Here is a 15,031-nt window from a genome sequence, read left to right on the forward strand (position 1 = left end):
GGCGGGCCGCGGCTGGGCGGCGCGGGCCATGGCGCGGCGGGGCGGGCGGGCGGCGCGGGGGGCGCGGCGCGGGCAGCTGGCGGCGCGGCCTCGGCGCGGGGACTGGAGCGCCGGCGGTAATCCGAGCCGCCGCGGCTCGGGCGTCACGTGGGCGCGGCAGAGGGAGGACCGCGGCGGGGGTGGGGGGCGGGGGCTGTGGGAAAGGCCGGCCGGGCGCAGGCCCATTCAGCGCCGGAGCCGGGCTTTGAAATCCGAGCCCGGGCGCAGCCGGACTGGCCCGGCGAGCGGGGCCGGCGGGCTCGGGCGCCGCTGTGGGCTGGGGGCGGTGCTGGGGCGGGGCCCGCGGGGCTGCCTGGCGGGTGGAGCCCGGGAGTTGGGTGTCTGCCCCCCACCCCGGGAAGGGGCTCGGCACCCCATTCCAGCCTGTGGTCTCGGGCCGGGGTCTTCAGGCGCTTTTAGAGATCGGGCGGTGGGCTGGACTCCCCTGGGGGGCGTCCCGCGGGCGCAATACACGACACACAGCGGGGGGAGGGGGCGTGGGGTGTCGCCCGCCTTGGGACGTTCCATCCCAGGCAATGATGAGTCCGCACGGTCCTCCAAAAGCTCTTTGGATGCTTTTCCAAGCGGGGCCGAAGCCACTCGCATTGGGGGGTAAGGGAGGGGGCAGGATGAGCTTTTGGGGTGTCGTGACCGGGTCGGGGCAACCTGCTTACTTGGCAGCGGGGGCCGGTGTCAGACCAGCGGGGCAGAGGTGGGCTACCGGCCCCAGTCCCCGACGCCTGGGCGCACGCCGTGTTCACGTGGACGACGGGCGGCGCGTACTGCCCTTCGTCCTGGAGACTCCAGGCGGGGAAACCCACCCTCCCTGAGAGGCACAAACTCATTCTCCCCCACCTCGGGCGCCTTCAATGAGAACCACCTGGGTGCTCATTAGGCCACTCAAAGGCTCCCCAGAGCTGGAGTCTGGTGGACTCAGGCCCACGCGTGTGCTACTGCGGCTTATTTAGCCAAACCAAGGTGGGCACCTGAGATGCTTCCTCAGTCCCTGCCCTTCCATTTCCAGCGATGTGCAGCCTGTAGGGCATGCCCTTTCATTCAGAAACTCAAGGTTTGGTTTCCCTGTTCAAAGGGGACGTGGCTGCATTCCCCAGGGGAATCTGGGTGGAAAAGTCAGGTGCCAGGGAAAGTAGGGTTCAGTTCCTTGGTGGTCTCCAGGAAGGGGCGGGTCCCAGTGGTGAGAGTGGGACCCAGAAGACACCCATCAGGGAACCGTCAGGTGACCAGCCTCCAGGTGTAGCCAGCACTCCTTGGGGCAACATGGTCCTGGAGCAGCTGTGGGCATCAGGCAGGCAGAGAGCCGGTGCCAGTGGGAAGGAGCAAGCATGTGCGGCTGAGTTTCCCGTCATTTCTTTATTGGGGCAGGGGGTGTGTCATTGATACGGACTTCCGGGCTGGTCCCTGTTTGCAGACAGGTACGCATACTCCAGTGTGTGCACACATAGCACGAGGCCAGAGCTCTGGCGGGCTGGAGAGGTCAAGCTCTTTTACAAGAGGATGTTAGAAAGAGACTGGTCCCAGAGAATGGGTGGTGTCTGAGGCTTCGGCCGCACCCCGGTGGGAAGCCGGCTACCTGAGCACCAGGGTGCAGCTGCCAGCAATGGGGGCCCAGAGGGCTGGGCTGTGTGAGGAGTTTGGGTGGCCAGCCTCTGTGTCCCTACCCCGAGCTGGTGGCCAGGCCCGGCCCTGCCCTTGAGGCAGGTGTTTGAGCTCCTCAGGGAGGGGGCCTGAAGACCCTGAATGCTCCATGGGGCCACTTCTTGGGCCCTTCTCCATGCCAGGACCGTCAGAGGACAACCCTCCGGTCCAGGTGATCCCCACGCCCACTCCGCTGGTGCCTAACTTCCAGGTGCTTCTTCTGGACCTTCTCAAAGTGCTGCAGCAGCTCTGCGTAGTCGATGCTGGGGGAATCCGCTTTCTGCGCCTTGGGGGCTGCTTGTGAACTGTCTCTGGGGAAGAAGAAGGGCTCAGCATCAGTCTCAGCAAGCCCGGGAGGGAGCTGGGGGCCAGGTGGCACCGGGCATAGAAGGGCCGGGGTCAGGGCAGGGCCACAGGCTCACGGACCTCAACCTTGGGGAGTACGTCTTCCTCAAGCCCGGGATCCCTTGCCCAACGGTCAGCCCCAAGGCAGGGGAGCCCTGTGAACATCCCCTCCCCCTCAAATGCTGGGACCAGTCAACAGTGCTGCTTGGATATGGTCTTCAGTCTGTGGGCTGGCAATGGGGCCCAGAGCAGGCATCGCATCGGGAAGCATTTCCTGTTTACGACTGGCTCCCTTTGGGGTGAAAGCCAGGGCTAGCAGCCAGCCAGGAAGCCAGCTGGGGCCTGGAACAGGGTCCAAGGAGAAGGGGGAGGAGGCAGCCTGGACCTTTCTCTGGGGCAGGACTAGGCCTGCAGACAACAAGGATTGTCTACTGCTGAAGAGACTATACTGGGCCTTTAGCTTGGCAGGACATCGATTTTTGAGTGTTGAGGTCCAAAGGCCTGTGGTCATTTTCTGTCCCTGAGGGAGAAGAGCTGGTTTCACCACCGGGCATGCTGGCGGTTCCTACAACTCCTGTTGTTACCATCCCCTCCCCCTGCTCTGTACGGTTGCACAGGTCGTGCAGAGCGCAGCTACAATGTGCCTGACGCTCCCTAGGGTCGTGCAGGGTAATAGCCCTGTTCAGCTTGCCCCAGGGACTAGATCCCCTGGGGCCCTGCCCTGTTTATAAGCACCCCTCCAGAGAATCTCCTGGAAGTCTGCTTCTCTCTCAACTGAGCCTCCCTGGCTTAGGAAACAGATCTGTGTGGGCTGGAAAAATATTTGCTTCTATCCCCTGAAGCCTGGTGGCCCTAGTAAGGGGGGAGTCTCATGAAGGTTGTGGGCTGTTCATGAGAATCCTTGGGCCCCCTGAGTTCATGGACAGACCCCAATATTGAGGCGCAAGAACTGAGCACACAAGCTAGATAAGCCGGGATCCAACTGGAATACGACCACTTCCTAACCACTGGACCTTGGACCCATGGCTCAGTTTCCTCCTCTATAAAGGGGGACGGCCACAGAAGCCACTCCATGGGGTAGGTGTGAGGGTTCCCTCAGATTCGACACCGAAGAGCTTAGCCTGGTGCCCAGCCCCAGCTTGATGGGCGGCCAGCGTGGCTACAACCCTGGTCTTCTGAGGCGAGGCCAGCTGGGGCCCAGCAGCTCAAGGCCGCCTGTATATCTGCGGCTCAGTCCACTTGGCGGGGAAAACGATGGCACTTCACCCAAAGGAAAGCCTCCCCAATAAGCTTGGCCCCTGACAGGCCTCTCTGACCACTCACCTGGCTGCTGAGGCAGGACCAGGGGTGGTGGGACCCCTTCCCATGGTTAGGACGGGGCTGGAGCTTGGAGGTGGCCCCTACCTACTCAGTGTGCTCCCCTCCTGCTGAAGGCACCCTAGACAGTGGCGTGGCCCCTGCTTTCCTGGGCCTCAGGCAACATCGGTTCAGCAAAGACCAGCAGGAGCCGCCTGGCTCTGGTGGGGGCAGGCCGCGGGCAGCATTCTGAACTCCAGCTCCTGTGTTCGGCTCCCCTGGGAACAGGGAAGGGGGCTCCCTGTCACAGTAGCTCTGCGGTCCCGGTGTCACCGCCCTGAGAGAATAACCTGGGCCTCTGGGGAAGCCGAGGGACACCCTGTGGCTTAGAGCTCTCGCTAGGGAGGGGCCAGGCGCAGCCCCAGCCCCGCAGGCAGAGATTTGGGAGACCTGTGGGCCTGGGAACATGCGCCCAGACGGGACACTGCAGTACGTGCCTAGGCGTCCGTGGGTCTGTATGCCGCTCCCCTCGACACTAATGGCAAGCCCCGGCGTCAGGTCCAGAGGTAGGACTGAGATTAGGGGTTTCCGTGGAGATGCCAGCAGTGGCAGCCAACCTGGGGGATCTGCCCAGAGGTGGCTGGGGCAGCGTGTGGGGGTGGGGAGGAGTGGGCCACACCTTGTGCTCCCTGGGCCCTCGGTGACACGGCCTCCCTCCCTGGACCCCTCCTGGCCTGAGGTCTTCTGTGGGGGGAGGGGGAGTGGGGAGGAGCGTGTCCCATGAGGGTAGGGTAGGTCTCCTCTGAGCATGTGGGCCAAGGCTCCTCTCCCTGCCTGTCACAGTGGGTACGGCTGCTGCGCAAGCCCTTCCTGCTCTGTTGACAACACCCCGTGGGCAGTCAGTGGCTGGGGGACACCCCACCAGCAGCGGAGATGGGATTCCAGAACCCAAAGCTGGCCCTCTCTCCTGCCACCCCCACCCATGCACCTGTGACCAGCTTTTTGCTTCAGAGGTTCCCTCCTGCGTCACTGAGATGGTTTCTGGGGAGTGGCCTGGAAGCCTGAGCGTGGCCAGGGTCTCCGAGCCCTGCTGGCGCCTTGAGCACACAGAATGAGGGATGGGGGAGGGGTACAGAACCCCCCACCCCCAGCTGTTCCTGGCTTGGAGGCCTGTCAGGCAACCCAAAGCTGTCTTCCAGCTGCCTGCCCCTCCCAGGGCTGAGACTGTCCCTGTCTCCCTCTCGTGGGTGTGAGCTGTCCCTCTGTGCCCAACCCTGCAATCTGACCCCTCCCCCAGCTGTTCTTGGGGCCCCCTCCCCGCCCAATGCCTCCTTGCGCGTATCTGTGCCAACTCTTCCAGGGTCCCTGCGAAGAAAGGCTGGGCACCTGGGGCCTTGAAGGCTAGGCCGAGCCTCAAGCATCCATTTAACCCAAATGCTCATTTACTAATGAAGAAACCGAGAACCAAGAGACAGATCTGAGGTCACACAGCAAATCTTGAGCAGAGCTGGGATCAGATCCTAGTCCAGGGGGCACCTGGGTGGCTCAGTGAGTTAAAGCCTCTGTCTTCGGCTCAGGTCATGATCCCAGGGTCCTGGGATCGAGCCCCACATGGGGAAATCTCTGCTCAGCGGGGAGCCTGCTTCCCCCTCTCTCTCTGTCTGCCTCTCTGCCTACTTGTGCTCTGTTTAAAAAAAAAAAAAAAAAAAAAAAAAAAATCTTAGATCCTAGTCCAGGCCTGTGACCTGCCCACTGACCTGAGAACCCAGAGGTCTCAAACCCTTGGCCCAAGACTCCCTTGACTCTGACCATGGGACGCTTAGGGAGAATCCTTTATCCCCAGCTTCCCTCCCTCTGCACACTTGTACCCGGGCCTGGAGCATGCCGTGAGGGCTCCTACTACCGTGAGCTTTACATCCCCACCCCCACAAGATATCGTGGGCAGAGCTCTGATAGGCATATGGCCCTCAGCAGTGCAGGGTCTGGAAGGCGGGCTGTTTGGGGGTGGGGACCAGAACCAAAGGTCACAGGAAGGAGCCCTTCCTGCCTCCTTCTCCCCTCTTCGCCAGCTGCCCTTTTCCTCCTAAGTGCTTGCCAGGTGACCCTAACACCCACTGGACAGTAGAAAGGCTGGTGTAGAGGCCAGGCCAGGGACACTACGGTGTGGCTTCAGGGCCTGAGTCCCAGGAGCTGGAGGTATCCCCACCAGGGGCATCCAATGGGTCCGCAACTCCCTGCTCCCTGGGGATCACTCAGGCATCACTAGGAGCAGCCGGGACTGTGCCCAGCTCTGCCTCCCAGAGCACCGCTGTCTGGGAAAGTGGGTGGGGTAGGCAGGAGCTGGGCCTTGGCCAGGGTGGGGGGTGGGGGCACACCTGCCGGGGGCTCAAGCCCCTCCAGCCGGTCTAGGTAGCCAGCCTGTCAGGTGGTCTGCAACCAGCCTCTGGAGAGGCCAAGCTGGACGGGAGGGGTGGTGGGAGCCTAAAGCCAGTGCCACAGAGGGCACAGGGGCTTGGGTCCGGGGCCCTGTTAGGCTGCCCATTCCAAGGCTGCCCGCACCAGCCCCAGGGGCCGAAGCCTGAGGGCCTTCATGAGAGCGAGGTGCCAGGCCTGCCAAGTGGCTCTAACAGCCTGGGAGGGAACTCTAGACACACAGGGCATCTGATGCAAGCTGCGTGCTCTCCATTCAGCGTAAATCTCCTCAGTGGCTCTGCTGGTTTCCATGGCGACCTGACAAGTGAAATTTTCCATCTCGGATGCCAGATGCCTGTGGATGAGGCAGAGCCTGCAAGGGTTACCAAATATAGACACAGCCCCGCAGGCTCTGGGGGCCGGGCCAGCCGTGGGTTTGGGATGGGAGCCGGGCTGGACAGCCCACTCCCCGGGGGCCACAGCCCTCCTGCCTGGAGGCGGCCATGCTGGGACTCGTGGTGGCGGTGTGCCCAGGACCTGCACTTCCCATGGGCAGGACCCTAGCGGGGTAGCTGCGGATGCAGCCTGCCTCCCGTCCCATCCAGGATAGGCTTCGGAAGGCCGCAGTGAGGCTGGGGTCTTTCTGAGGCCCAGGCTGGAGCCTTTGCCATAGACCGAGGAGAGGGCCACCCAAGGCCGGGCTCTCATGCCTATCTGCATGGGACTGGGTGCTTGTCTCTGGCCTAGGATGTGAACTGAACTCCCTCCACCTCGTCCTGCCAATGGCTTTCCTCCAGGGGCATCCGTCTGGGTGACTCTGGCATGCTCTCTTATTTTTTGACTAACTCAACCCTGACCGTGTGGAGGAGGTATCGTTAGCCCGTGCCACCTTGTAAACCGTCCTGGAGTCCCTCCTCCTGAGGCCCTGAGAGGCCCGAGGGCTGGTGGCAGTGGGGTGGCCGGTCTCCACGGTGCCTGGGGGCTGTGGTTCCGAGGTGAGGGAGACCCCTCTGGGCCTGACCCCTCTGGCCAGCCTCCCCTGGGGGCGGGGTGGGGGGCAGCGGTCCCCAGCCACACTCACTCGGTCTGGAGCAGCTCGGGGTTGGGCACGCACTGCAGCCGGCGGGACAGCAGCTGGAAGGCGCTGCTCTGCGGCAGCAGCATGAGCAGGCCGTACAGGGCCTTGATCAGGTGTGGGTGGCTCTTCACGTCCAAGAGCTGCAGGCGCAGATCTGCAGCGGGGCAGAGGAGAGAGGTCAGGGCTCGACCACCGCCCCAGGCCTGCCTGGGAGCCGGCCAGCCAGAGGGCTGTGCTTCAGAGGGAGGCAGGGGCTCCCCCACAGCCAGACACACCCGCCCTCTCCTCCAGGGTCACCTCGCCTGTCTTTGGGGCATCTCCCCTCTTTCTTCCTGCCCATCTGTGCTGAGCGAGCCCTCGGCCTGATGACCCCTGTGCTGCCGCGGGGCCTGGGCCCTGAGCCCCTACCCTCACTGCAGTCCGGTAATGAGGGAGCTCGGGGCCTGGAGTGTAACAGATTCCCCGGTCTGCTCTGCACGTGCCAACACAAGAGAGCTATAAATAGGGTGAGCAGGAGAGAAAGCCCGGATTAGGGCAGCTTTAAGGGAGGGCAGGATGGAAGAACGCTGGTGCATGTGGCAAAACACACACCAAGCTCCGGAGTGTCTGGTAGGTGCTTCTGGAAAGCCACCTCAGGTACCAGCCCTGTCAGTACCACACTAGATGGGAGTGGTGCCCCAGTCCTGCCCAGCACCTGTCCCAAGTCAGCAGCCCCATGCTGCCCTCCTCTCAGCCCCTCCGGAGAATCACGGGCTCCTGCCTTCTTGTGTCTCGAAGGCCCAGTTCCAGGCATCGCCGGTGGGGAATGTGCCACCAACACCCAGAGAGGCGACGGCACCCCAGCAGCCATGCAGGGGTTTGGGCTGACACTGGAGCCAGAGCAGCCAGGCCCAGCTGCCCCCAGCCCCTGCACCCCAACCCTCTTCTTGCCACAGGGAGGAGCCGCCCGTGGAGACCTGAGTAGCTGGGGCTGTGGGGCCAAGCCAGTCCCCAGGAGGGGCCAGGCAAGCCGGGAGTGGGATGGAGAGCTGAGCAGGAGCAGGGTGCATCTGCTGCAGTCACCCCTGCAAAGCCCTGGACCTGGTGAGAGGGCACTCGTGGCTTCTCCAGGGTCAGGCTGGACCTGACCTCAGGAGAGTGTGTGTGCCTGGCTGCCCCAGAAGGCCCTTGGGGAAGTGAGATGTCAGGCCAGGGGACCACGTGGTACAGGCTTGGCTGCACACCGCTGGGAACAGGGTCTTTGTCCCGGGCCTCTAGCCCTGTGGTGCCCTCAGACGTGTTCGAGGCACTGCCAGGGAACAGGAGGCCGGGGCAACCAGCAGGACAGGAGGGAGGCCACCGGCAGGGCTGCCTCCCTGCTTCCCTGACCTTACTGCAAGCGCGGGATTTTTATTCTGGGGGCTGCCCTCCTGGGGAGCAAGCGCCAGGTGCGCTGAGATGCCAAGGGCTGTGCGCGCCCCAGCCAGCGGCCAGCGGCCACTTCTGCACATTCAGCCTGAACGTGACCATCTGGCGGCTCCTGCCCAGCCGCTCCCCGCGAACGCCAGCTCTGCTTTGCAGAGATGGGACGACGTGGCTCCCAGGCACAGAGAAGCCCCTCAGCTTCTGAGAGCTGGGGCACAGGGCAGTGTGCTTGCAGGGGGCGCGGGAACAGCTCTGGACCGGCCGCTTCGGGTCCCCCAGAGGGGATGTCATTCACCTTCAGATGGCCTGCGTCCGTGAGACCCACCTTCAGGCACTCGTCCTGATGCCACTCGTCCCGGTCCTGCTGGACTGGACGCCCCAGCCCTGTCATCCCCGGCCTTTTGTTCCGGCATTGGAGGACCCCCCACCCCCACCCCACCTCTGCCGGTGCGGGGAGCCCCCTCCCTGCCCCCTCCCCGAGGCAGGGCGGAGCGGCGGAGGGAAGGCTCTTACATGTGAAGATGGGGCACTCGATCAGCTGCACCAGCTTGTCCACCTCTGTGAGGAAATCCACTGTGACCTCCAGGTCTCCGCTGGATGGGGGTCAAGGAAAGTCTGACTATTGGGCCGGGATGGCCGGTCTCTGGGAGGGGCCTCTGTGGGGGTGCAGGCCGCCAGAGAGTGGGGACTCAGGAGCTGGGAACGTGTGTTCTTCCCACTCGGGTCCTGGCTTCAGAAGCAGAGCCTGCTCTGCTGAAGCACGAAGATCCACCAGTCTACCTGCCTCTTTACTTCTCCATCCCTCTGAGTGTAAAAGGGCCCAGGGGTCCCCCTGCGTGGGCACTTCGGTTCTGCATGGGGGCTCTCTCCTCTGCGCCCTCCCGGCTCTGAAAGGCTCTTATCTCAGCCCTGCAGACTGGGGGGAGGGGGTGGGGGGAGGCTGAGCAGGAAAGGTCCTGGTTCCTGCCTGGGTGGACGCCTGTCGGCAGGGCCAAGGTCAGGACTGCCACAAGAGTGTTGCCTGCAGTCTCTGGGCCACGCCAATGACTGAGAAAAGCAAATCTAGGGTGTGGACGGAGAGCAGGCAGCCTCAGGGAGTGAGGCGAGGCCACACCGACCCTAGGTGAAGGAACCTCAAGGCCCTTCTCTCCTTACCCCCAGCTCCTGGTCCCATCAGGAAAGGAGGCCCATTTTGTGTCCTAAGGAGCTTTTTAATCCAGGGTCACGTGCTGGGCATTCACAGAGGAAGCTGGTGTGCTTCAGCCTTCTAAGAACTGTGACCAATCTGCCCACGGATGCCTTTCCAGGCCCCAAGGCGAGCTGTGGGTCTTCTCTTCAGCTGAGGCCTCTCCCCGGCCTGCTTCTCCCTGCTGTCCCAGCCAACCTGGGCTCCCTCTGGCTCTGTGGCTCCAGAAGGTCCTTGAGTGTGGTCCTTGAACTCAAGTGTGCAGGCCTCACCCAGGTCCCCCCACTGCAGTCCACCCACCCTCCTCATTCCCGGGGCCTGCTACCTGGAGTACCAGACAGGGTGGGGGCACCTGGACCTAGGTGGCCCTGTCAGCACCCCTCAGCCTCGGTCCCTGGCTTACAAGGTTCTGCCAGTGCAGCTCCTGCCACGAGACCCAGATGACCCTGTCTGCTGCCCCCAGCTTGCTCTCAAATACACCCGTCTCGGTGTCCTCCAAGGTCCTGGGGTCACGAGGCCTGGAAGCAGGGAGGGGGGTGACGGGGCAGGAGCGTGGCCCTTGGGCCTGCCACCTGGGCGGATGAACGGGAAGGATACAACTTCTGGATGAGGTCGTAGGCATGCCGGTAGTTCTGGGTGAGGAAGCACAGGGACACGGTTGTGACGGGGTTGTGGCACCAGGAGCGGTAGAGGCAGCAGAATAGGTTCTGGCTCTCCTGAGGAGGAAGAGGTGTGAGCGGGCGACAGCCCCGACTCCTTCCCACCCAGGGCCTGAGATCCGGGGGCTCTTGCGCAGTCCCGGGGAGCCAGCTCAGCACCCAGGGCTGTGTTTGGAAGCCCAGCTGGGAAACAAGCCGTCACAAAGGAAACGCTGACAGCTCTTCCTCAGACCCTGTCATTACTCCCAGTCCCGCAGAGCCACGTGGTGCTGGCTGTGAGGGGCTGGTCGGGCGTGAGCCTGTCCTCTGCGCCGGCATTCCTGCCCTTGGCAAAGAACAGTAACTGTCCTCCCCGGAACTCTGTGGTCCCGGAGCCTGTGGGGCTGGGAGGAGGCTTCCTCAGGCCTTGGGGTCTCCCTGGCAGCACCCCGTCTCATGCTCAGATGCCACAGCTCCTCCCTCCTCTCCAGCCCTCCTGGTACTCAGGAACCAGCCCAGGAGCTGAGCCCACACGCAGGGAACCCCTGCCCTGAGGAGAATTCTTAAGTCAGTCCTCTGCAAGTGTGTGGAAAGAACCAGAGAAAGAAGGCAGAGGTGTGGCCTGGTCATTCCGAGTCTCCTGGCCTGCGATGCCCTAAAGCAGGCGCGCACATCCTTGAGACTCCCTGAGAGGGAGCAGAGACAGGGTCTGAGCTGGGGGAGGAGGTGGGGTGGAGACCACGGCCCACAACGGGAATGAAACCGCTGGAGCCACCAGCACACCCAGAGTGGCAGCCACTGCCGGAGGCCCCCCGAAGCTCAGCCTCCTGCTCGTGGGCCACACGAAGGCCTTGACCAGATACTGACCCCAGGGCAGGCTGGCAGCACAGTGAGCAGCCCCCCACCTCACTCTCACTGATCAGCCCCACTGGGCCCTTATCCAAAGCCTGGGCCAGGTAGCACTGTGACACCTTGGCTTAGGACAGGGGGCCTTTGAGACAGATCTGTTCCCCTATTCAGGGGAAGGCCCATGGCTGAGAAGGAGGGTAGGGCCAGCAACGATCCTGGATGTCTGGCGACGGTTTAACCCAGAAGCCCGACTCACACAGGGCAGCATGGCCCAGGATGCATGAGCCACTGGGTCCCCGAAGCCAGTCTGCTCGGTGTGCGGGGTAGGGGGTGGGGTGTCAACAAGGGGAAAATGCAGGGTCTTTGGCAGCTCAGGAAGGGCACGCAGACCCTGAAGCAGAGGCCAGAGCCTTCCGTGTGCAGAGATCTCTGCAGCAGGTGGCTCCAAGGAGACGGCCTCTGACTTACTGCCATGGTTGGCACTGAGCAGCAAGCCAGGGGAGTCCATAGTTCACACTGGACCAGGAGCTCTCAGATTCTGTCCCGTCTCCCCACTCTGTGAGCCCCCCGGGGTGAGGGTGGCTTAGCACGTCTATGCGCCTGTGTGTACGCAGGACCACACCCGGGACCCAAGCCCATGGACGCGGAGTACCAGAGTCTTCAGGTCCTTGAGCTGGTTTCTCAGCTGGAAGAGCTCCGTGGAGGTGAGCAAGATGGTGTTGAGGGTATGGACCATGGTCGAGGCAAACTTGAGGTCCTCCTCTCGGAGCAGGATGTCTGCCATCGAGTGAAAGATGTTCTCTGCATTCAACAGGAGGCAGAGCTGCCTGGAAGACAGGCCAAGGAGAGGTTACAGAAACCTCTGGGCTTAACCTAGGGAGCCTCTCCCTGGTCTTGTAGCATCCTGATGAAACCTGCTCTTTCCTGGGTTTGGCCTGGGACCCCAGCTCTCAGGCCTGTGGGGGAGGGTGGGGTGCGGCTCACGGGGGGCCTGGCTCCATGCCTCCCAGCCCTGCTCACTCTGACCCAGCAACTCTGGAGCCCCACAGGCTGGACTGATCTCCGTCCCCTGCCCTGACCCCAAGATGGAATTCTAAGAGGAACCATAGGCCTCTGCCTACCACTGTCACTGCAGAACCCCATGTTACCTTCCAGACCTCCCACATGTCACAGCAATGCCCCCCACGTGCCGAGATACTCCCTACCCCTTCCTGCCTTTACTTTTTTGGATAGAGATGACCTTTATGCGACAAGTAACCCACGCACTGGTCATTGATGCGCTGTCCTCTGCGGGCCCCCTGGGCTCAGGAACCTATCTGTGTTGTTCACAGGCGTGACACCCCTACCCCCCGCCTGGAGCACATGGTGCCTGCCGACTGCAGGGTTCAGTGGGTGCTTGTGGGATGGACGGGTCCTATGACAATCCCGAGTTTTATCTCCGCTGTTCACATAAGGGAAACTCGGGTGCACGGAGGCAAAATGACTTGACTGAGGTCACAGGATGAGTTAGGGCCACTTGTCCTTCCCCCGATCTCTCCTCTTGGAAGTCCTGCAGGGTTAGGCTTATGCTTTGTGGAAAGGAGTCTCCATTCTATAAAAGGAAGACAGGAAATCCAGAGAATGGAGAAAAGCAGATTTTCCAGGGTCCCTGGGCCAAGATGATGTCAACAGTAGGAGGCAGGTCTCAAGGACAGGCTCGGAGGAAGCCTGCTGAGCTCCCTTTGCAGTGGCGCCCACGGAGGCCGGGCCTCGAGGGGACGAGTGGGCCTTCCTGTCGGGAGCATGGCCACTGAGCTACTGACCGAGCTCCGTATCCACTCCCTAACCTGCCCTGTGTCCCGTCTAGGGTGCACATATGTCCACCTGACTCCTCGCCTCTGCTCCCAGCAAGTACACAGACCCCGACATGGGCCTGTGGGTACAAAGGCCTGGGGCCTGCCTCAAGGTCTACATGAACTGGACAACATGAGCCACATTTGCAGCCAAGATGCTGGACACACAGCCACCTCAGGTCACTGAACTCGCACTAAGCTCTGCATTTATCAGGCTCTGGTTTCCTGCTTCCCTCTGAATACCAGCCATGTCTTGGGGCCAGACAGCAGAAGATTCCTCCCCACCCCCGGCTCCAGAAAAATCCCAGAGCATTTGGTAATAGAGAGGCCAAACCACGAAGTGCAAACAGTGGGCAGGCCGTCTCCAGCCCAGGCCCAGCTGGAACTAGCAGCCTTGGGGAAGAAAGTACCAGAGAAGTGGAAACAAGGCTGTTGGGGTGGGGGGTGGGGGTGGATAGTGGCATGGGAGGGGCTTTGCCATCGCCTGGGTGGCACCCCTGCTCACCTGTGTGCCCCCAGAGCTTGGCACTTCCAACAGCTGTGTGACCCCAGTGTCTCTGTGCCACAATTTCTTCACCACCTACTTGGGGGTAATACTCCCATGCAAGATGGGAGTCACTCAGAAGAGAGCTGCACAGTATATGGTTAAGGGGACCCTACTTGGGTACCCCAGTGGTACCAAAGGTGGGGGTGACAGCCAGCTCATAGGAAGAAGCTTGGCTCTTCTGCAGAGCACAGACAGTACTTTCTGTCCCCTCCTGGGCCTCCCACCCCTGGATGAGCTCTGTCTCCAGGGCCGTGGGATAGAAATGTTCCAGAAGGGCAGGCCAGGGAGGAAGGGGAGAATTCTGACAAATGGTCACAAATGCCCGTCGCCTGCAGCTGCTGCCGTCTCCATGACAGAGGCCAACAGCTGAGGCTCTGCCAAGGAGCACTCTCCCGGGACCACGGGGCATGGGGACCTGTAGCAGCCAGAGGGCGGGGTGGGGCATTCACTTGAGGACAGCTGGAGATGCATGGAGGGGTAAGCAAAGGGGATGGTGGTGGTGAGGACAAGCGGGTACCAAGGCCTCCTGGCATCCCTCAGAACCCAGAACACTGATGGCACTACAGAAGATCACAGACCTTCTAGAAATTTCTAGCATTTTCTAGAAATGCTCTTCTCTCATCACCAGTGAGAGCACACCATCCTGGCCTTTCCCTCCTTCAGTGACTGCTTCTTCTCTCATGTTGTGGTGGCCCAGCACATGTGTGCTCTCCGTGTCTCTCTCTCTCTCTCTCTCACCTGCATCTCTCGGCAGTCACACCTGGTCCCATGTTTTCAAGACCATCCCAAATGGCTGCCCAACAGGCATTTCAAATTTGGCAGGGCCACGCACCACACTCCGGCTCCCTGCCTTCCTATCTCAGGAAGCAGTGTCCCTGCTGCTCTGCCCAAGGAAGGAGTCGCTCTTGAGCCCCTGGCTTCTCTGTCCAGTGCACCCGCCAGCCTGGCAAGTGCTGGCCATCTCTTCTGGTCAAGTCCAAGCTGTCTCCTCACTGGTCTCCCTGCTGCTTCTCTCATCCCTACAATCCACCCTCCCAGAGGACTGCCCACCGGGGCAAGCTCTGAAAAGTGCCAGTCAGAGCATGCCACCCCCCAGCAGTTTCCCACAGGATCTGAACAAATCCCAACTCCTCACCACACCTCTAGGATCTTGCATCTTCTGGTCATTTCTCTCCAACTCAGCTCTTAGGGTTCCTCCTTCACTCACCTCCTTCACTCTGCAGCGAGTGGCTTCCCGGATGTTATGTTTTCCCCCTCATCACTCAGAGTCTGACTGCCCTGCCTGGGGCTTGGCTCAGGAGACCCCTGAATGCGCGCTGGCAGGACACAGCAATGACACAGCACCCTGAGGAGCCGCCCTGAAGCTCTGCTAGTTAAACCAGCGGGAGAGGCGAAGAGGGAGAAGCCAGGAAGGGGCTCCTCAGAGAGGAGTGGCGGCAGGGGGCACGGCCTCCAGCGAGCCTCAAGCCCCACTGTGCTCTGGATGTTTGCTTCAGCAGGGTGGTCTCCTCGCCCCAGGAGGCTGCTGGGCAGAGCCTGGAGGGGCCGTTTTGCCCCCCACCCCTGCGGCCGGGCCACCCTTGGAAGCAGGGGCTATACCTCGTCTCCTCTCATCCAGCCTCTTCCATCCCATCCCAAGGTCACCCGAGGTTTGGGAAGAAGGACCTGCTGGGTCACGAAGCCTCCAGAAGGCAGGAACAATGGAGTATTAGCTGCTCACTGTGAGCTCTTACCACACACCAAGCACGT

At 62.0% G+C, this 15,031-nt stretch overlaps 1 protein-coding gene across 1 annotated transcript in view; it reads right to left on the reverse strand.

The window, feature by feature from the left end:
- Positions 1-1,392: 1,392 nt before the first annotated feature.
- Positions 1,393-15,031, reverse strand: part of VAC14 (VAC14 component of PIKFYVE complex) — a 99,246-nt gene continuing 85,607 nt past the window's right edge. Inside the window, exons 15-19 of the mRNA XM_032853988.1 lie at positions 11,556-11,730; positions 10,014-10,132; positions 8,744-8,823; positions 6,830-6,980; positions 1,393-2,006 (exon numbers count right to left, since the gene is read on the reverse strand). Of these exons, the coding sequence (XP_032709879.1) occupies positions 1,844-2,006; positions 6,830-6,980; positions 8,744-8,823; positions 10,014-10,132; positions 11,556-11,730 (688 nt within the window). The 3' untranslated portion in view covers positions 1,393-1,843. The remainder of the gene's footprint in view (positions 2,007-6,829; positions 6,981-8,743; positions 8,824-10,013; positions 10,133-11,555; positions 11,731-15,031) is intronic.

The sequence above is a fragment of the Lontra canadensis genome, unplaced genomic scaffold (genome assembly GCF_010015895.1).
Source record: "Lontra canadensis isolate GAN:19392208 unplaced genomic scaffold, GSC_riverotter_1.0 scaffold8, whole genome shotgun sequence".
Taxonomy (NCBI): domain Eukaryota; kingdom Metazoa; phylum Chordata; class Mammalia; order Carnivora; family Mustelidae; genus Lontra; species Lontra canadensis.